This window comes from Psittacula echo (assembly GCF_963264785.1).
Source record: "Psittacula echo genome assembly, chromosome: 16".
Classification (NCBI taxonomy): domain Eukaryota; kingdom Metazoa; phylum Chordata; class Aves; order Psittaciformes; family Psittacidae; genus Psittacula; species Psittacula echo.
In genome coordinates this window covers 3,448,427-3,469,285 of record NC_137752.1, presented here as the reverse complement: position 1 = coordinate 3,469,285, position 20,859 = coordinate 3,448,427, and the positions used below count along the sequence as shown (strand labels likewise).

The following is a 20,859-nucleotide window of genomic DNA, read 5'->3' as shown; positions in this document are numbered from 1 at the left end:
CTAAAGCAGTTCATTGTTCTTTTACAAAACGTTCTAAAAGAAAGCATGAACTTGTACAGCATGGCTGACTTTGTCAAGTCTGCCACATGAAGACTGCAGAGCTTCCATCTGCCCCAACTGCAAAAGAGAAACCAGGTACTTCAAATGATATTAACTTACTGGTCACGCAAAATATCTCCATCCTGATTAGGGTAGAATGCAAGCTTGAAAATACGATTCATCACGCTGCGTTCTATAGCTAATTGTGCATCCTGAAGCTGTTCTTCACTGGCATTCTGCCATATGGCATCCTGAGCCATAGCCCCATACAAGAACTGGAGAAAATCCTCAACTTGGGCTGTTTTATCATCTGCTGCTGTGAGTTTCTGAAAATCTGATATAAAGCAAAAAGAGAGAGAACATTCTGTTAACTAAAACCCCCATTATTTCTGATAGGTTTCTCTGGAAAGAAGAGCCCAGAATCTACTTCAGATTTCTTGCCAGGCAGCACTGAAGCTCTGTTTTACCCACACCCAGGGAAGTACAAGCAGAAACACTTGAAATAAATGGAGGAATTAAAGAAAAAGCATACAGAACACATTTAGCAAAGCATATGGTCAAAATACTCTACTTGATACTGCGTTAATCACTTCCTCTGAAGTACCAGTTCTTATGCCTTCTTTCCAGCCACCCACAGAGATAACACCCAGAACAATCACTACAACAGCGCCTTGGTAGGAACCAGCACATGCAAAGTTGTCAGATGCTGAGGGGGAAGATATCAAGAAAACCCATGGGTACCATTTCCTACCCCTACCTTTATTAAGTATACATAGTTACAACCTTCATATTTATCTGCAAAATACAGAATGGGGAATGCAGCCAAGTTAATTCAGCATGGCCAAATGGGATGGTCCATTCTGGCTCCTAACTGGCCATTCATTGGCTTCATATTTATAGCACTCTACAACAGAAGACAACTGCCACTCATATCTGCCAGCAGCCTAAACACTACAGTTGCCAATTTCTCTTTTAGATCATCCAGAAATAGCTGTCTCCTTTTTATCCAATGAAAGGGCTTTAACTCCTTCCTGGGTCACTGAACCTTTTTACTAGAACTGTAATCCCAGTTTATGTAAATTCTCATATTAATTCCAGCCTATTCAGGCACATTTAGCATGCAGCACTATATGCTCCAGGAGCAAGAACTGACTCAAAATTTCTTAAGTACTTTGTTAAGCCACATATGTGCCTAGAGATCACAGAAACTGTTTTAAATGACCCTCTTCTGAGAGACTTGTCTTTCTAGTGCCTCTATCCCTTATCATCTGGTATTTTTGAATCTTTGATTCATACTACTACAGTTCTCTATATTTTCTAAGAGGCAACCACAGGTTCTGTACTAAGGACTGAATGCTGCAACTTAATTTATCATTAATCAGTAGGTCTAAACTAATTAGTAGTATTTATGTTTCTTCCATGGGTCAGGTAATATGATTTAGCATAACTTCTTGGACCAAGTGAGGTCAGATTACCTTTATTCTCTTAGTCTGTGAAACATGCAGTGACTTACCATGGCTTAGCTGCCACAACATACTGTTAACTCACAGTAATCCGAGCTGTTCATTCACCAGCTAAAATGAAAATTGTTGTAGGAATCTGCTCCTCAGATCAGAAGTTGTATTTTAAAACATTAACCCGAGCCAGCATCTAAATATGGAGTAAAGGAATATAAACACTCCACTGTCTGCAGTAAATCTTACCTTGAATAAACTCTCTTATTTTCTTTTCTTTGCTCTCTAGCAGCAACCTCACACATACTGTAGTGAAGTATCTGTTGGCCACTTCTTTATCTCGCAGAACTCTTTGCAACAGCCTTTCCAAGTGTGCTTGTGTCGTTTGCAGCCCTTGGCGACATCGAGTTAAATAAGCGATATATGGAGCTCTTTTCCTAAAATAGAGACTTTTTTATATCAGGTTCATAATAAGGATAGAAGCTAATAGCTTTACAAACTGTTGAGTTGTAGTGCAAGAGGTAGCTTCAACCTGTTGTATTTAAAACAAAGGTAAAGCCTGAATTAGGAAGTTCCATCTTACAGAGATTTCTCTGGTTGAATTCACTGCCCTTGCAGCACTCCAGAATGCTAGACTGAAGCAACTTCCACATAGCATCTCCTGTGTGCTAGAGCTGAACATTACCCACAGATTGATTTAACCTGAGTTCATTACTATCTGGACTGACTTAAAGTCCAAGGGTTTTTTAAGCCCTTTGCAGATAGCTGAGGCAATTTCATCATATTGTAGGAAGGCAGAGATGTAATAACCTGATTTGATAAAGTACAATTTAAACCACAAGGGGTCTTCCCAATCTGCTAGTGAATGAATACATGCATTTGGAAACCTATTAATAATAAGATAATGAACAAACTACCTATAGTCCTCTGCAATAGATGCCAGCAGCTTTCGACAGGTCCTGTTATCAAAGCGGCTTACACACCGCATAGTCTCTTGCAGCTGGGCCATCAAGTTCTTGTCTTGGAGGTTAATAGCTTCAGCTAGCTGAACTTTCAAGAAGCACACAATTTCATTATCTAATAAAGAACAGCAGAAAATTATTAAGGAAAATAAATGTAGGCATTATGAAAATACAACTTTTTTAATATGGGAAACATGTAAGTTTAAAATAAAGTGTCTCGATGTTAGGCAATATATGTTATTTTAAGAACAATTTAATAAGTATTTTTGAATTTCCGAGATATCAAGGGGTAAGTTTTCATATCTCTATCTTATTTAGTACTTAGAACCATTCTGAAGTGTGAAGAGGAACAGATAAAGTGACAAATTCACCTGTCTGCAAATAAACCTAGCATGAATGGAGGGATGAAACATAACACATACTATGTCAACGTAAAGACTCAGTAAATCAAACAAGTTACTGTATTAGTACTGGAGGGCAAAAGGCAGCTTATAGCTTCTGCATCTATGCCAAACAGAAGGTACCATAAACAGTGCAGTACAGATGCCATTAGATGGGGGAAAAGACACATACAGTACAAAAATATCTGTATGTATGAAGAACATTTACCTTCGGGGTCTGTGTGGTCTGGCAGACCGTTCCTTGTTGAATGTGTCAGCATCGGGAAGGCAACAGAATCTGCTGAACAAAGAGCCAATCTCAATTTCTTCTTTGCATCCCTTAAAGAGGAAAAATATTTTCTTAACAAAGCTGCTGCAAGGTCTGCTTCTTCAATAAGCAGTCTTTACTTTTGTGTTTGTTTCTATTTCTTACATACTGCCTAAAAGTTATTTATCATAATTTTAATATACCAATGTTTCCAAGACTTCAGAATATCAGTTCCTTTAATATAGCACCTAGACCAGTTTCAGAGGAATCTTCCTCAACACTGACCTGCTCTATTGTCTCAGGTTAGAATACACCCCCTTCACTCATGGAAATACAACATGCCATGAGATGCTACGATATGAGATGCTTAAAGCTAAAAGTATGTGAAGGTTTACAATTGATCCATACTGTTATTGTTGTGGAAAACAATCACATGGCTTCAGCTCTTAATCCATTACGTGGGTAAGATTAAACCTGCAAATATATTTACCTGTAGGAGAAAGCAGAACTTTGTGGCTGTGCTACTTGACTTGCAGAGTCCGGGAGATCATCTGCAGACATGTTTTGCAAAGCCTCATCACGTGGAGAGTCGTGCATACTCTCACCATCCCCAATAGCCTCTAGGGAAATGAAAATAATCAATGTAACACTTGAATAGAGGAGTGAGAAGAAGAAACTAGACTAATATTCTCTATTTTCTTCTTGTTATTCTGAGGTCAGGGAGGGAATGGAGACAGCAAATAAACCAAATTGTTCTGAATAAGTGAAAAGAGTATATTAAAAATACACAATCTATAAGTCAGTTTTGGAAGACCTTGGGAATATTGATTTAATTCTCAGTCTCAGATTAATTGACAAAATGTTCCTGCTTTAGAGCTCACATTGTTCAGCTGTTAGTACTAACATTGGTCTAGAATGCTGAAGTGTTTTTATCTTTAAGGAGAAATTATGTCAGCGCTGATTGTGAAAGCCAGGTTCTCACCTGCACCGTCATAGTTTACTATGGCTCCTTCACTAGGACTGGTTCTCTTGATTGCATTCCTGTATTTGTCCAAAATGTCCTCTGCAGCTTGTGCCTGTGCACTGAGCCTTGGGCTGGGATCATCTGAAAACACCATTAAAAACAACAGAAGTTAGCCTTGTAGTGTGTGCCAACTGAAAGCAAATACAAGCATTTAGACCTACACATTTGCTCTCTGTTTTAGCCACATCAAACAAATAGCTGCTTGTCTTCATCTAGCCACAAGTCAAATACATTTATAAAGTCTGAAGCAAAAGCAGGAAAAAGTACAATGAAAGTGAACAAATAAAGCCAGATCCTTAGCATATTTATACCACATACACAAATAGTTCTCATATATTTGAAGACTTCTAGAAATACTTAGGCAAACAGAAAGCTAAATACCCAGGTTCAAATCAGGTTTATTTTAGCACTTAAGTAACTATTACAGGAATGTGTCTGCAACTATCCTTACAGCTCAGCTATGATAAGGACATGAGCTTTGTAATGAGAGGGGAAGTGAAGGCTGGAGTCAAGAATTCAGTACTACACATATTGACAGAAGCATAACAGTTTAAAAACAGCCTTCAAGCCAAGAAGTCTTTATTCATTTTCTTATTCAGAAAGCCAGTTGTGAACATTAACTACAATAGTTTATATCTTTCTGTAAATAGATAGCTGGTGGGCACTCTGGAACTCTAGAGGGTATGTTATGATAGAAACTTACTGTGATGATATTATTCTCATACCTTGAAGTGTTGAGTATCTGTCAGGCACCATGTCATCTTTGTCTTTTTCTTGTTTTTCTTTCTTTCTAAATGGAATAGGAGCTGAAAATGAAAGGTACTTTATCAAAGACCAGTCTGAGATAATGGCCAGATTAAAGAAACGTTAAGGAAGTGGCTAATGCAGAAGTCTGTCATGCAATAAACTTCAATAAAAGCATGAACCTATCTACAGGGTGGAGCAGAACTGTAACGTCATCATATGTAGTTAAGTTACACCTTTATGGACATGCTACCATGAACCAGGCAAAACAGTTTTGCCTTCCAGGTACTATACACTCTAGGCAATGACTCACCAGGGAGTCAGGTAGCTTCCCATTTTTATTTACATATATATTTACACTTCAGTTTAGCCAATAGTCCTAACTCAAATATTGCTCATCATGACACGAATCTTTTCTGGCAACTGGTTCCCACTACTAAATTCAAGAAAAAGATGCAAACACAGCACATGGTGAAATGGAAAAGCAAATAAAATGGTATTAAAATACTGTAACGTCATCCAAAGTTAATCTTCAAGGATTATGGTGAGTCTTTCCTAACTGAAAGTCTGTAGAATATCTAATATTGCACACATTGTTCCATCCCAAGTTGATATCATTCACAGCATGAAAGTATTATCTTGAACAAGCTTTACTTTGTAAATAGCAAAGTCCAATTTCCACTCATGCTGTGTTACATGAGATAACCTAAGTTATCAATATCCTTCAACTAGGATGCTACCATCTGTAGAAAATTAAGACTAGTTCTCAGTGAAGCTGCAATAAAGTTAATATCATACAACTATGAAATGATTGGCCTTACATAAAGATTCCGAGGTTACTGAATGATTATGATAACACAATGACTAACCAAATTTGTTTCAGCTTACACTCTTCTTTATAGGTTCTGCATACTTGGCATTTCAATAATTCTCTCTTTACTGCAACACTTGCAATTTTATAAATACGAATCCCATCTTTTTCAAAGTCAAACAGTACAGCTTTACTGTGTCACAAGTCTGTGCCAGCTTGGTCGGCTTTTCAAAGTGAAACTGTAAACACTTTCCATAAAAGTGACTAAAGACATCATAAAGGCAGTGTGCACTCTTACTAAAGTGCCAAAACCAGATGGACGTGATCCTACCTTTGGGCATGGCAGACACAAAACGTTTCCTCCACCAGGGTTTGTTTCTGTCAGACTTCTCATCATCACTGTCTTTTCGCTCTTCAATCTGTAAAAAGGGCAGAGTCTACATTTGAGCACTTATTATATCAAGTGCAAAGGCAAAACTCCTCCTTCACATCAGGTTTTGCTACACTGACTGTAAAAACAGAACTACAGCAGGGCACAAAAGCCATAGCAGATGAAGTTGGAAATGTTCCTCCTGAAGAGGGCAGCCTATAAATGCTAAACCAAAGACATGAAGAAACTTAGATTTCACTTCTTTTTTTAGAGAAAATTACTTTTCAGGATGCTGTAGTATTTCAAATTTAGCCACTTCAGCAAATCTGTATTTCTGAAGTCCCACCAAATCAAGTAAAGCTCATTCAGTATGTTGAAGAGAAGCCAGATTCATTTAAGCCACTCTGAACGTCTGTAGCTTTAACTTGTAAAACATTATTGGCCAACATTTACAAGATAACAAAAGTACACTGTTATTTCCTTGGCTACACACATTTAATAACAGCTTTCTGGCATTAGATGCATAATTACAATGAGCATTCACAGAGAAAAACAAAGAAAGAGATGTATAGAAGCCTTACCTCTCCCCTGGAGGAGTCTTTACTGGGAGATGATGATGATGACTGTGATGCAGCCACCAGACCAGCTGCTCCAGCGTTGGTGGCTGGCATAGGAAGCTCCCTCTCCTCATTTCCAGGACGTCTGTTCCACCCAGGATCACTCATAGGTCTCCGAACTGATGATACTATATCTGAACTCCTACTGCGGACTAGTCTCTCTGGGTAAGAATGTCTCTGCTTGAATGCTTCTAAATCGGTTGGAATTAAAGAGTGAGACCCAAAGTTCGGTAATCGGGCCTCATTACCTCCTATGGCTCCTTCCAAGATTGGGGGATCTGGTGGTGGATGAGAGGGTCTTGCATAATGTACTTTAGGCCTTACTACAGCTGATACACCTGTGGTCATAAGCATAAAAGAAAGCATGCCTTTCTTTAAAGATTCTTCTAAATTAGCTGGTATTAATACAGAAGCATTGAAAATACTTGGTTTTTTTAAAAAAGCTTACTCTTTACAACTCACCTTCATTTGATGATAAAGGATCAAACAGTGCAAGCAAAGAATCTGTCTGAGAAGGAGGAGATGTCAATTGGCTGGCTCCTGAAACACAGAAAAGAACAGTTAATGCTGTACCAAGAACTATAAGTGACATTGGAAAAACAGCCCTCAGCAGCAAAAGTTCACAAAAACCTATACTGCAAAATATTTCTAAAGACATTTTCATATGGAAAGATTGCTGTAGTATGCTGAAATGATCGAAGAATTCCATCACAAAAAGTGGGGAAATCTTGAGGAGCAGACCAATTCCAAAATGCAAGAGGACAGTCAATGTAATCAAAATGAATTAGGAAAAGGTGATCTTAGACCTAGCACTCAAGCTCTACTACTGTAAAGTCCTGGAATCAATTTGTCAAACAAACACAGTGCTAGCAAATAAGAAAAGTGCTGAGCTTAGCCACCAGAACTTTGAAGTCAGGAAAAACTGTAAAATTTAAGGCTTCTACTGACATTTGTGAGACTTCAGTTACCAGAGATTCTAATTCTCCTTTACAGGTCACTTACCATGGGCTGTTTCATCCATGTCAGGACTCGTCACAGAATCTTTTCCCCCAAAGTCAGAGCTGCACTCAGACCTCAGATCCTCAATCTTATTAGGAATATCTTCAGATGTTGCACTAATACCTTATGCATAACAAAAGAAGCATCTGATATAGACTTTCAGAGAAAAAGGAAGAAAGACCTTGAAGCTATTAAAAAGTTTGGCGAACACTGCCATAATCAAGTCCTAACTCACAGCAGCATCTAGAGACATAATGAATTTCTACACTCCTAAAATAACATTTTATTTCTGCTGTACGTCTTCAGCTGTTTTAACACAGTCATGAATACATTTCGACAATGGGCATTAGAAAGACACTTAATTTTTAAATACTTTGCAGAAACCAAAGAAGTGAAGTAGATACATGCTGATTTACTTAAATAAAAAGAATGTTGTGACAATATAACTAAATGCAAGAAAGTCAGGAGTTTCTTCAAAATCCATACTCCACAGCTAACCATTGCTACTATAGCACAGAGTATTCGAGACTCTGCTGCCTTTTTATTTTCTTCTGTAAGATGAACAAAGAATTACTGCTTTGAAAATTTTAGAATGAGTGCAAGAAATTATCTTATGAGTGAAATGAAGTATAACTGAAGTGCAGCAAAGCAGGTGCTGATCACTTTCTAACAGAACATGTAAACTCACCTGATACAACGCTGAGGCCTGGTGTGCTGGGTCGAGAACTGACCTCCCTTACATCTGTGTCATCAGATGTGCTACCCAGCCCAGAACAGCTTTCCAGTTCTTGTAGTCTTTCCTCCTGTTTTAAATCTGGGGCCTCTACAAAGGGAGACAATGGAGAGTAGAGAGAAAAAGTATCATTACTCAATACCATCTCCCTTAATGTTCACATAAAGAAGGAAGAGGGGTATGTGTTGGTTTAGTATATTAAGTTCTAAGCTAACTCAACTACTTCAGCAAGTGTTTTCTTACAGTCCTTTATACAGAAAGCAGGACGCTGCACAAATAGCACTGTTCTATCTGCATAGGCATTCTAAGTAGTTTTTATTTCTCTTAGTATTGTATTTCTTAGATACAACAGTATACAGTGAAATCTTCACTAACCAAAGCAAACTGTGATCCTAGGTAGCCCTACTTAACGTCACAGGGAAGGAAAGCAAACAGAAGTCTGCTCTGCAATCCCCTCTTGCCCTTTTTGGCCCCGAAGAACTTCTTAAGTAACAGTGAGTAGTTACTTGTCACAATGCTTTCCATCTTCTCTCTGCCTAGGAACAGTTTGTCCTGTTAATACTGGAAGCATTCACAAACACTAACTTAACCCTAGGACAATAATTTCACAAAGAAAGAGAGGAAGATGCTGTTGTTTGGCACTCTATGCCTCTAGAAGAGTCTTGATTCATGCTGAAGAAATAAGCAAAAACTGCACGATTCTGACCTGAATCACTTGGTAATACTTCCACACTCCACGCCTCACTTGTGGTTTCTGATATGGTTGAACCTGTGCAGGGATCAAGCAACACGGATCCTGAACCTGGTAAACACAGCAAGCTGCCTAGCATGTTCTCTGCAGCTGCACCTGCAAAAGTAAAGCCAAAGCGTATAGCTAGATAAAGGCTTCCTGAAGACAGCTCTGATCAGAAAGAAAATAAGAACACATTTTAGGTGTCCTTAATAAAGTAACCATGAAAAACAACGTTGAAAAGATGGGAATAAGCAACTAAATACAATTCAGGTCATGCACACAAAATCCTCCAGTTTAATCAATGCAAACACATCAATTTCAAAAGGGAGGAGGAGGAGGGCTCTGCAGCCTCGCTAGTTTAAAGCAAGCATGAAGCATTTTAACATACCAGCTGCACCACCGAGTTACCTGCTATTTCCTGCAAACGATCTTCATCAATATTTGGATCGAAGTCACTTCCCAAGACATCTGTACTCCAAGTTTCACTCACAGTTTCTGATATATCTCTGTCATCAGTCAACCCCATCATGTCACGGATTTCAAATTTACGGAGCTTGTCATCAAGATTATCCTGAGTTGTGGCTGTGCAAAAACAGAAAGGTCTCGATTTTTTAAAGGCTTTTCCAATTACTTCTCATTGAAAATCTGTAAGAGTATATTAAAGGAAAACAAACAACCCTCTAATTCTGTCAGATAAGAGCGTTTTAAAGTAGGGCCTGTAAAGCGCTATTCAAGAGATGCTGCCTGAAAACAGTTTTTAAGTCCATTTGAGACTTAAGAAGAAAAATCTTACACTACACATGGTGACCTATCAACCAACTGACAGACAAAACTGATACAAGCCTTGCAAGAACTGAGAACAGCTGTGGCCTCCAGAGATCATTCAAGCCCAAACCCTCTGTTCAAAAGAGGGTTAATTACAGCAGGTTGTTCATGATCATTGCCAGTATGTTTTGATGATCTCCAAGCTGGAGACACCACAACTTCTTTGGACAACCTGTTCCAGCATTTCACAAATATATATGAAACAGGAAGCTATCCAGATGCTTTAAGATTATCCCAGTTCAGGTCACCCATTTCCCTGAAAGGCAAAATTGGTATCAAGCAAAACTTTACAAGCAGGTTCCCTTACAGGACCTCAAAATCTCATATGATTTCCTAACAACAGCCTACAAGAAATATTTCTTGGGGGAAAAAAATGATATGCAATAGTGATTGCACAGGAAAACTTTCACTTGTTTCTTCCCAACTAGTCAATTTTTCAACCTTTTTCCAGAGAATTTCAGCTTTAGCATCTACAGCACCTCAGGCACTTGTATTAGAGAACATGCACCTGCCTTGTTCATGCTCTAACAGCTGCAGAGCTTCTACACCATTGCTCCCAGAGGGGCCCGCGCCGAGCTCCGACACAGACTCCCCTTCTAAATCCAAAGATGACACAGAGTTGGAGCGATTGGAAGGACCTGTGAAAACAGCAGTTTACTGTAAGTCTAATTTGAGTAACAGTTCCTAAATATACAACGTTAACAATCCAGGACACAATTAACTGGAAAGATGAAAAGAAATGAAGTAGCAGTGCCAATATAAAATACTGAATTGATGAACTACATGTGCATTTGCTCTACTCTTGCTCCTGGTTCTACAGACACTTAATCTGCAACGTGACACGTACTTCCCATGTTTAGTATAGTACTAATTACAATAATCTACAAATATATTTACAGAAACAGCTGGAATCTCACTATTACTGTTACTATTACTTAACTGTAACTAAGTTGTCAATGAAGTCTTTGTCATTAATCTGTTTACCTGTCCCTGAATTTGGCTCCTTATTTTGAGAAGAGAGAGCAAAAACTAAATTATGGAAGCTACACGATATAATGCATGCTGCATGACCTGTATAAACCTCTTCAATATCAGAAATAAACCTCTGCTTTGCTGCATCTGATAAAGGAGTTGTCCAGAGTCCAGAAACTATTCTGAGATATGTAATAGCTTATTAAAACATGATGAAAAATGAAGTCTGAGAAGTCTAAATTTAGAGCTAACTTAGGTTATCTTAATAATTAGTACTCCACTTACATTTAAAAGCAGCAGCAAAAAAAGCAAAACAAAATCCTCTCTGTTTTCTCTTTCTAAAGACACTTAGTTTTTTCTTCCTAGTTCTCAGACTCGGTTATGCCTTTGCATAACTGAGTACAGTTCAGCTCCATACGTCTTTATTTGAATGCCTAAGAGAAAAGACAGGCTCTCTGGATAAAATAGCACAGCCTTCAAAATGGCAAAGATGACATGCTGTGCTTAACAGAAGTTCCTTTTATAGTTAAGGAAAAAAACAACTTGAAGACTTAAGTGGCCCTTCACCTTCAGATATTCCTTCCAGATTATCACTGCAGAGGGAAAAGCGCAAGGTTTTATCAGGTTTACCATGTAGTTTGTTTTCATCAACAGGGACATCTCCTTGTCCACCATCTGCAAGTTGCATATTTAAGACCTGAAAAGTGGGAAAAAGAAACAAGTCTTCCTTAAAACATTGCATGCATTTTTACATTGGTTTCCCTAACTGTTAATGGCACAACTGAATTTCTAACATTCCATTTGAAAAAAGACAGCTATCTCCAAAGTCAGAGCTTGGAGAGAACATAAGGTAATCAAGATGTGAATGTAAGACAAATCCTGATAATAATGGAGCCACAAGTTCCTTCCTCACCCCAGCAGACTAATATAGTATGGAAACTGATGCTCAGCAGGTTGCAAAAGGAGATAATCTGAACTACCAGGCAAGGCAGCAAAGATGAAAGCAGAAGCTGTGCTACAGCTGGGGAGATAAAAGGCTGTAGAACCAGCCTTACTCTAAGCAGCACAGTCTGAAGGCATTCCTGGCAACGTGACCACAGCTCCGCCCTTGCCAGCTAGGTCTGTGCATTTCAGGTCTGAGCTGTCAAAACTGTCAGGATCAGTGTTCCAGTTCTGTCATTCACCTGTACCACTTGATCCAAAGGACAGAGCATGCAGAGAGGTAACTGAATCCGCTTCTTCAGGCTCGGAAACGATAGCCTGAGTTTGCTCTTAAGCACACTAGATAAAGCCTCTTCATAAATCTGTCAGATTCATTTTTCCTGTGTTTACATACTGGTTTTCATAACTTGCAGATACACTAAGTGAGGAAAAAATATCACCTAACAAAGGGAAATTTGAAAGCTACAGCTCCGAAGTTCAGTAAAACAAAGTAAGGATTTTAATTCCCATTCCAGATTCATTACCAAAACATAGTGTCACAACATCATTGTTCTGCTATTAAAGAACACACAGGCTGTACTTCTTAAAATATCCGAGATGTGACAGATTTTACATACCTCATTTTCTGACATCATTCCTGGAGTTATCTGTGGACCTGTCCCCAAAGAAATCACCAGCACTTCTTCCGGCTGAACTTCTGGGATAGTCTCCTGGGAGGATCCTTCATGATCTCCATGCTGATCCATTAGCATATTTGATCTACTTCTGCTACGAGTTGCTATGAAAATATTTTGAATATCAATATTAGAAAGCTTTTGCTTGTTTAAGGAGGGAAAAAAGACAATACAATGGAAATACAGAACCACAGTGTTTTGAATTACTCAATAAACTCACAAAATGCCAAGTTTTATTAAACTTTGTGAGATGGAGATGGTCCTTAAATTTAGAGTACTGCACTGCCAAAAAGCAAACTTTCAACATAAAAGCTTAGAAAAATGAGTTATACTATGTCTTGTTTGCATACACAAGTTCAGTATATTCCAATCACAGAAAGATCTTTAATGAGTTATATGAAAAAATGAAGAGGTTTATAACTAACAAAAAAAGTCAACATTTCTGGTTTAAAACTCTAATCAATTTGTTTAGGAGTTTTCTAAAAAGCAGGGAAATTGTATTCTAACAGATGTTTTATTTTGATTACTTTGCATCTTTTTTTAATCTTTTCATGTAGCCTCATATTCTGCTGTTTGGCATCATGGAAGGAAAAACGCCCACACGGAATTAAGATTTCTAAGTATGGCAGCATGACACCAGTTATTTCTTTATTTGATCTGGGAAAACAAGGCAAGTGTGCACAAGTCCAAGCCAGATTTTGATTATCACACAAAGGCACTCATAGTGTTTTTAAAACCTACATGTACATATTAAATGAGTTTCAAATAAAAATCAATACAGAAATCTGGCAAAGCAACTGATTGCCAAAGTAAACCAAAGGCATGCTCAAGTCGTGTTACAAGTAAACATTTCACAGAGAAGAACAGAAAGAGGGCATTACCCACCAAAAGGGGTTACTAGAGTTATATGAGCAGAAAGATTGGTAGCAGAAGTATCCCAGGCAGTAATGGCTGCCAACTGCTGTCCTGGATTTCGAGAGCATTAAAATGAAACAAAACAAATAAAAACTTTGAGCAAAAACTAATTTATACCATAAAATAAATGCTGTTGTGCCACTAATTTGTAGGCATAAGACCAGAGCCATTCAGAAGCAGAGTTAAAACAACATGGGATAGGTTTGTTTTGGGGTTGGTTTTGTGGGGTTTTTTTGCCGCTTATTGGGCTCTACATATTTTCATCCTGTTACATAAACACTAACACCAAATCCCTCAAACAAACAAAAACATCCTGTGTGGTCATAGTCATATAAATATACACTGAAGATGAGCACCACACTTCCTATTTTATGATAAAATATTATTGAAATAGACAAGTTCAAGACTCAGAATCCTCTTCAAAGAGAGGACAAAACCCCAACAAGCAAAGCTGCACTACAATTTTCTAACAAGTGGAATTAAAACCAGGCACATAATGGAGAAAGAAGCAAGCTGCTCTTTTTGGCATATACTCTGAAAGTTCTGCTCTTACTTTTTTATGCTGTTCCCCATTTGCTCTCTTCTGAGACACAAAAGATTTAAACTTATTTTACCCCACTAATTAAGTGTCACTACTTGCACCTCACCACTTTCCTAAGCAATATTCCCTCCTAGATCTGCTTCCCATTTTCAAACTTTCCCTTTATTATCATTGCACTAGCACTCCAGCATTTTTCCCAAGCTCAACCAGAGTGCTGGAGTTCACCATACTGGCACCAGAAAATAAGGAAGTTACCTGGCTTTTCTATGCAAAAGAAAATTCTTCATCATCTACACAGAAAAAGCAGGAACTGGAGGTGTAGTCAAAGAGTAGCCCCAAGAGGTGACTGAAGAAATGGCACAGAAGATGTATCAAGGTATCAGATCATGCAAGAAGCCTGCTTGCTCTTCTTACCTATTGGTAATCGATTTTTTTTGTTAGCTGGAGTAGTTGCAGGAGAAAGCTGTGGGGTGTTATATGGAGTCATTTCAAGGCTGCTGCTTTTCCCTGGTTTGTTCTGGGGCAAGTTTGCCAGCAAATTTTCCAAAGCCATCCGATCTTCCTTAAGCTGATCACTTGACATTACATTCCGCATAAAGCCAACCTGAAAATTTACAATTACTAAGAATTGCAGCATAAATTATCCTTGTTTATCCTATCTGTAAACGTATGGGGACAGGTTTATACTACTACTTAAGAACATAAGATATTACCAGAGCAGTTAGCTGGCTGTACGTCATGTAAACCACTGTTCTGCTCAACCCTTCCAGAAGGTTAACAGAAGACATTGGAGGAGTTTCAACTGCACGCCCATCAATAACTACATCCAGGAAAGCAGCAACACAGCTCTGCAAAGAGAAGATATAGTTTCTAAATGACAGACATTTACTAGAGTTTGGAAAGAACGTAAGTTACAACAAGAGTTAAGCAGTTTACATAACAGCAGAAGTTTTGCTTCCTACTTTTAAAATCTTAGGATAAAGTACCATATACCATTAAAATCACTGAAGAGTAAGCAAGGAAAGCATGCAGTTAGTTTCAGCACTTCCTTCAGTTCTTTTCTGCATTCTGAAGTGTTACTTAAGTGTTTTCATATAAGTTTTTACAAAATTAAAACTGTTCTATGGTAATTAACTGCCCCTTCCTGAAGAAGCTGTTGAGCACAGACTAAAAGTGAAACGAGGAAGCAACACATAATATCACTTTCAAACCTGATTGAATGTTACTTGTATAATAAATACAAGTATGCGTAACTTTGTATGCTGACTGTGTAACAAGTATAATTACCAAAACCCTGGAAGTTACACAAGCAAATCAACAGGTTTTTAAACATACAACAATACTTCAAAGTTCATCAGTTTCTCTGTTCCTCTGATGAAGTTAATTTCAGTATTGCTACAGATGATTCATACTGATAAAGGAAAAGCTGAGAAAAAAAAGCAAAACTACACAAAAAAGGAACAGAATTTACTTGCACTAACAAATTGCTTGGTGTTAAACCAGATTTCGTACAGAGGCTGTCTTCAGATCGAAGTGTTTTCTTTAGGTGCAGTAGGAAAGCTGCAGACAGTAATTCAGCATTTCAGTTTCAAAGGTAACTTGCTTTAATTTCCTTTTTATGTTTTCTTTTAAGAAGTGTTATGCCAGAGTAGAAGCAAGAATCCCCAACCTTTAACTCTAGTACTCAGGATTTTGTTCTCAGCTTTGTGCAAGATTTAATCTGCTATTCAGTACATGTAACTTGGAAGTTAAACACTGAGTAAGTCCTTTGTAATGTCTGAAAAGGACTGCAGAAGGACCAAGCAGACACACGAGTCAGCTTTTTTCAGTCTACATTCTTACTTTGTCAAATTTAGCAAGGTTGCTCTTCGTGCGTGGATCTCCCTCTTCAGAACCTGTCATGGCCAATTGCTGCAGAAGCCTCCCAACCTTAAATAAAAAAGAAGTATGAAAAATAAGCATTTCAAAACAACATCATGATGGACCCAATTACAAAAAATAGCTGAAAACACTCCTCTAGTCTACATTTTTTTTTTTAACCATTTAATACTCCAAGAAATACTTCTGATTGAGTGCACAGAAGCCTGTACTGGCTTTCAGGACACAAAAAATGCAAGAAGCTTTAGAAAAAAAACCCCAGTCATTGCATTTAAGAAGAAAATCTGCACACATAGTATGCTATGAGCATCCCTACTTGCCCCCTTTCCCAGGAACAAAGCATGTTTTGTTTTTACAACACATCAGAATTGAGAGTTGAATCTAGGTCACCATAAACTAAGAGATTATTAAAAGGCTGCATATATTTTACTAAGAATATGGTGGAGGAGAAAAAAAATAGCAAGAGGGCTAACCCTTGTTTCAGAGAATACATTCCTTATTAATCTCCAACTGCAAAACAACTCTCCATTTTAAACAGTTGCCAACTGTGATGTAGCAAAGCTCACAGTTGGCATAAGACTTAGTACTAGCCAGAACACCACAACATGCATTTACACACATTCCAGAATTCATCTTAACAGTCACTTTTACACTTTAGCTTCCATCCCTTACAGCAGCTTTTATAAGGTCCATTTGCAGCTCTTCTAAGAGATAAAGGAATACACGCTATCATTTTTTTAAGTCAATATTTTCAACTAAAAGATAAACTTTAGAACATGCCTTTTCAGCAATGAATAACACAAATATTTTGTTAGCATCCGTATTACAGGAAGGAGGGACAGTACCTTTCCCTTTACCATAGTAACATCAGTCCTAGTAGGGGGGAAAAAAAGACCAAGAACATCTCTCATGTATTTTTTCTTTTAAGACTACTTTGAAGTGAACCATACCTGCATCAGATTAAATCTTGCCACCTCATTTATAGGAGCATCAGAAATGATCCCATACTGTTCTGGGTTAACAATTGCAGGACAGATGAAACAGGCTAGAAGGAGATCTGTGCACATTGCTCTGACCTCCCCAACCTCCAGCCTGTCTACACATGAGAGTGTTTTGTACATTTGTGACACAATCCATCGCAAGCTGTGAGGAAAACAGTAAGTGTTTTGTTTGAGATAGCCAATGAATTTGTTCACCAAGGTCACCAGCTTGGCCTCATTGGAGTCAACCATCTCTTGGACTCTTTGCCTGAACTTTTCTGTGCCTTTCTCCCCAAATAACTTTTCCTGTTGTACTGGGGAGAATCTCTCAATTAACTTGTTTGGATCAGTTTCCAAGTGGTCTTCATCTTCAACCAGCAGCTGCATGATCGGCTCATGTAAAGTTGCAGTAAGAAAAAGTTTTGCAGAAAAGAGCCCTTCAGAGAAGAGTTTGAACAAGATGCTGAAGGCGCAAGTGCCTCGCCTCAGCAGCCGCCTGGGGTTGTCACTTTCCTTCAGTTCAAACTCTATCAAGTAACGGAGGACCTGGAGGAGGTAGCTCTCATCCTCCTGCATGATGCAGTTGCCATAAATGGAGGTAAAGACTGTGTGGATGACACTCTGCGTGTTGTCTTGGTTGAGCTTCTCTCCAGCAACCAGACAGGACGCAATAAGCCTAGGATTCTCTCTCAATCTGTTTAGGAATTCTCCATAAGCAGTCTCCTGAAATCCCAACTGCTTATATCCATCCACAAACTGTGTGTCCTCCAAGATTTTAGCATGCTGGCAACATTCAGCAGGAGAAGCTTCAGCACTGGAAAGAAAGACATTGAAACGGTCTAAGTAACTCTTAAGCAAACAAACTTGATAGAAGATGCCCCATGGTCAATTTATCAACAAGACTACCACCAACGAATAATGTCTTTTCCTATAGTTAATACAAATGATTTGCAAATTCAGGAATAAGGAGAGTTAATTCCCATAAACTATGACCAGAAGTGAAACAAACACATACATTGAAAAAGGTAGCTTAAGAAGCCAACAAGTAAGCTTCAGGTGAGTCAGATTCTCTGGTTAAGATCTGCTTTAAAACTTTACTATTTGCATTATTAGTACAGCAAAGGACTCCAGGTACCAAGTGTGAATAATCTGATGGATCTGCTGCACTTCACTGAAGTTTAGGAGCTCGTTCTGCTCAGGACCACCCTCATCCCCCAAGTCACCTTGTTATAATCAGTCTGTCCAAGTTAATCCTTTGCTGCTTGGAAATCCATGCTGTGCGGTACAGCTTTTCAGCTGTCTTCAATACATCTGCATTGAGCCTCTGAATGAGCTGCTTTTCTGAGTTTACATAGAGCCGTTCCTGCTTGAGGTGATGAGCCAGCGTGTGTATATCCAGCTTCACCATCTTGGGTAGCGAGTGGGTTACACAGTCCTCACTGAAAGAAAGAAATGAAACAGGTCAATTCCAACACTTAGGGAACAAGTTCTTTCAGTCCCAGTGAAGTGATAAGCAGGTCATAAACTCACACCTTGCAGTACATGCTGTTGTTCCCCTTCTATGTTAGCGCGTTAATAAGTTCTCTCAAGCCCACCACGTAATGACTGAGTCACTCTTTCTTAATGCAAGGTTTCCTAATTACGAGTTTCATTAACCCCTTGTTATGTCAGCACATCAGGGACACCTGCATAGCAGCAAATGACACTTTCAACTCACACTCATTAACTGAAACAGTAATGCACATAGCGCTGCAAAACTTCTGCCCCACTCCTCCAACACACAACCTAAGAAACTGCCATCACTTGGCCCTTGCTACAGCTCAGGTGACAACCTCATGGAGATGAAAAGGAGTCCTATTCCGACTCTCCATCTGGTGAATATGCAAAAAAACAGGCAGTATCACTATTCAGATAAGGCTGAAGCTGGAAATAAGTCTGGAGACTTTGCTCAACAGTAGAATTCATTCAGAAAAAATTCCTTGAATATTTCAATTCAGAAGAATATTTCTTTGGGCCATTATCCAAAAATGTGCTTTTAAAGAGAGAAAACTGAAACAACCATAGGCTTTCAGAGCACATCAGGGACAAAAATCTACACAAACTAGTGTTACGTCTCGATGTAACATCAGCTCTAGCTTCGTAATTAGAAAACATCTCAGTTAGCAGTTATAGAAAGAGAACCACACTGCTCAAATCTAGTCCAAGGAGCTAATCCATCTAAAAATTAACTCTAGCAGCTGTCTGTCAGAGGTACTGGTACCAGATACATGCCAGACCTGTCAAGGGATCTGGTTATGAACCCTTCAAAGCCATACTACAGCTAAATGAAAATCTTACTTCCCACAACCTGTAGTGACTCCAGAGGAGCCCTGCCTCATAAAATCACTTAATCCACGCTTGAGAAACTACAAATAATGTACCACACACTGGCCTAATACTCTCCCCTTTTAGTGTTTTAAAGATCTGTGGTTCACTGCTCAGCATAGCAGGAGATGATCCGCTCTGAAGAATACAGATTAGCTCCCTAATTAGACACAGGTTTTACATTTGTTGGGGTTTTTTCTCAGCCTGATAACCAGGTGCACTGACAACCATCGCTGCTCCTTGTGTGTGCAATTAAGTTCTTTCATCTGCAGTTTTAACCTCACAACCAAAACCCAGAGCAGAGACTAAAAGACATTCTGTCACAAGTCAATGCGTAAAAAGTAGCACTCTTATTACACATGATGGTTTAAAGGCCATTGCTCACAAAACCAGACAACTGTGAACATAAGGCTCTGAAAAAGAAATATAAACCCCCCAAAAACCGTAACACCCCCCCAAAAAACCCAAACAAAAACCCTAGCGAGCCTTATCAGCAGTTACAGCTTATGCATCCAAAGATGAGATTATGCAAAGCACTTGAAGGATGCACTAATTTAGATGTTTTAACTAGGATGGTCTCAGAAATGATTAGAAAAAGAACCACTGACATCACTGTCACAGCTCTTTGAGAAACAAATGATGACTTCTTCCTACAAATTTATTTGCAGTCCCAGAATTTGAGGGCTCACAAAAAAATTGCATTAAACTTGATACTGCCTGTAAACGCAGTAGTAGCTAGTTATTATGCTATAAGCTGTTTATATGTCAGGAAAAGAAGTTGCATCCATAGAAAACATACATACATGAGATCTGCAGTACTACCTTCTGCCTTTTCAGATGCTTTCTGCTCTACGGCTGTGTTTAAGAGCTGCTCATAGTTTATCAGACCTTAACAGGTTCAGTTGATATGTTCCATTTCAAGGGGTCCACCCACAGGCTCCACTTTTCTGGACAGAAAGTTAGCCCAAGTGGTTCTTCTGCTTGTAAGAAAGTTCGGGGAAGGGACAGAGGATGCACATGGGGTACCCCCACGAACGGCCTGTTCACTGTGCCTGCATTCCTGTGCCTTTGCCTTGCCAAATTGCAGAACAAGTTTCTATTTATGTGACACTCGTTATAAACATGTTTAACAGTAGACAAGCTGATTAAACTGCTTCTGAGGTGTCTCATACTTCCAAGTAAAGCGATTTCTCCCACTCTTTCACTCAGTATGTTTTGTTTGGGGTTTTTTTACCTAAAGAAGATGTTCTCAGCATCAGGAATGGGCAAAGCACTCTGATACCTCTGAAGAAAGACTGCTCTTTTCTCCCCTGGCCCACAGGCAGGAGCAAACTCCAAAAGCCCAGTCAGCAAAAAATACAAGGTGTCCTGGGAACAAAATACCTTTTCTGGTAAGTTATGATTATCAGAACAGCAGTTTTAAATTGCTGGTAAACTTTTCACAGGCTACAGACAGTTAAAATCAAATCAGTTAATACTCAACAAACAAGACTTCCACACAGTCTAGAGTCTTGATACACACACATATAATCCACCTGTCCAGCAAACAAAAAGAGCAACAAAACAGTAAAAAAGGCCAGGCTACTGCAAAACAGTACTGTACCATTTGTGATGCCACCTGAGAAGAAAGAAAG

The 20,859-nt window shown here is 38.8% G+C and overlaps 1 protein-coding gene across 7 annotated transcripts in view; it reads right to left on the bottom strand.

Annotated features, from left to right (window-relative positions):
- The window catches only part of GAPVD1 (GTPase activating protein and VPS9 domains 1), a 31,977-nt gene that overhangs the window by 6,064 nt on the left and 5,054 nt on the right, over positions 1-20,859 (bottom strand). For 4 of the 7 annotated variants that reach the window (XM_080630775.1, XM_080630777.1, XM_080630776.1 and 1 more), the window contains 22 exons: positions 18,085-18,300; positions 16,832-17,675; positions 15,846-15,932; positions 14,717-14,851; positions 14,418-14,607; positions 12,491-12,651; positions 11,499-11,628; positions 10,472-10,597; positions 9,543-9,716; positions 9,108-9,248; positions 8,357-8,491; positions 7,672-7,791; positions 7,132-7,209; positions 6,634-7,007; positions 6,014-6,101; positions 4,853-4,933; positions 4,086-4,208; positions 3,594-3,723; positions 3,065-3,174; positions 2,411-2,570; positions 1,743-1,930; positions 160-373 (listed from right to left, as the gene is read on the bottom strand). In XM_080630775.1, coding sequence (XP_080486901.1) covers positions 160-373; positions 1,743-1,930; positions 2,411-2,570; positions 3,065-3,174; positions 3,594-3,723; positions 4,086-4,208; positions 4,853-4,933; positions 6,014-6,101; positions 6,634-7,007; positions 7,132-7,209; positions 7,672-7,791; positions 8,357-8,491; positions 9,108-9,248; positions 9,543-9,716; positions 10,472-10,597; positions 11,499-11,628; positions 12,491-12,651; positions 14,418-14,607; positions 14,717-14,851; positions 15,846-15,932; positions 16,832-17,675; positions 18,085-18,300 — 4,005 coding nt within the window. Of the gene's footprint in view, positions 1-159; positions 374-1,742; positions 1,931-2,410; positions 2,571-3,064; positions 3,175-3,593; positions 3,724-4,085; positions 4,209-4,852; positions 4,934-6,013; positions 6,102-6,633; positions 7,008-7,131; positions 7,210-7,671; positions 7,792-8,356; positions 8,492-9,107; positions 9,249-9,542; positions 9,717-10,471; positions 10,598-11,498; positions 11,629-12,490; positions 12,652-14,417; positions 14,608-14,716; positions 14,852-15,845; positions 15,933-16,831; positions 17,676-18,084; positions 18,301-20,859 lie in introns of those variants that run through there. The other 3 variants (XM_080630780.1, XM_080630779.1, XM_080630781.1) reach the window with 3 other exon arrangements.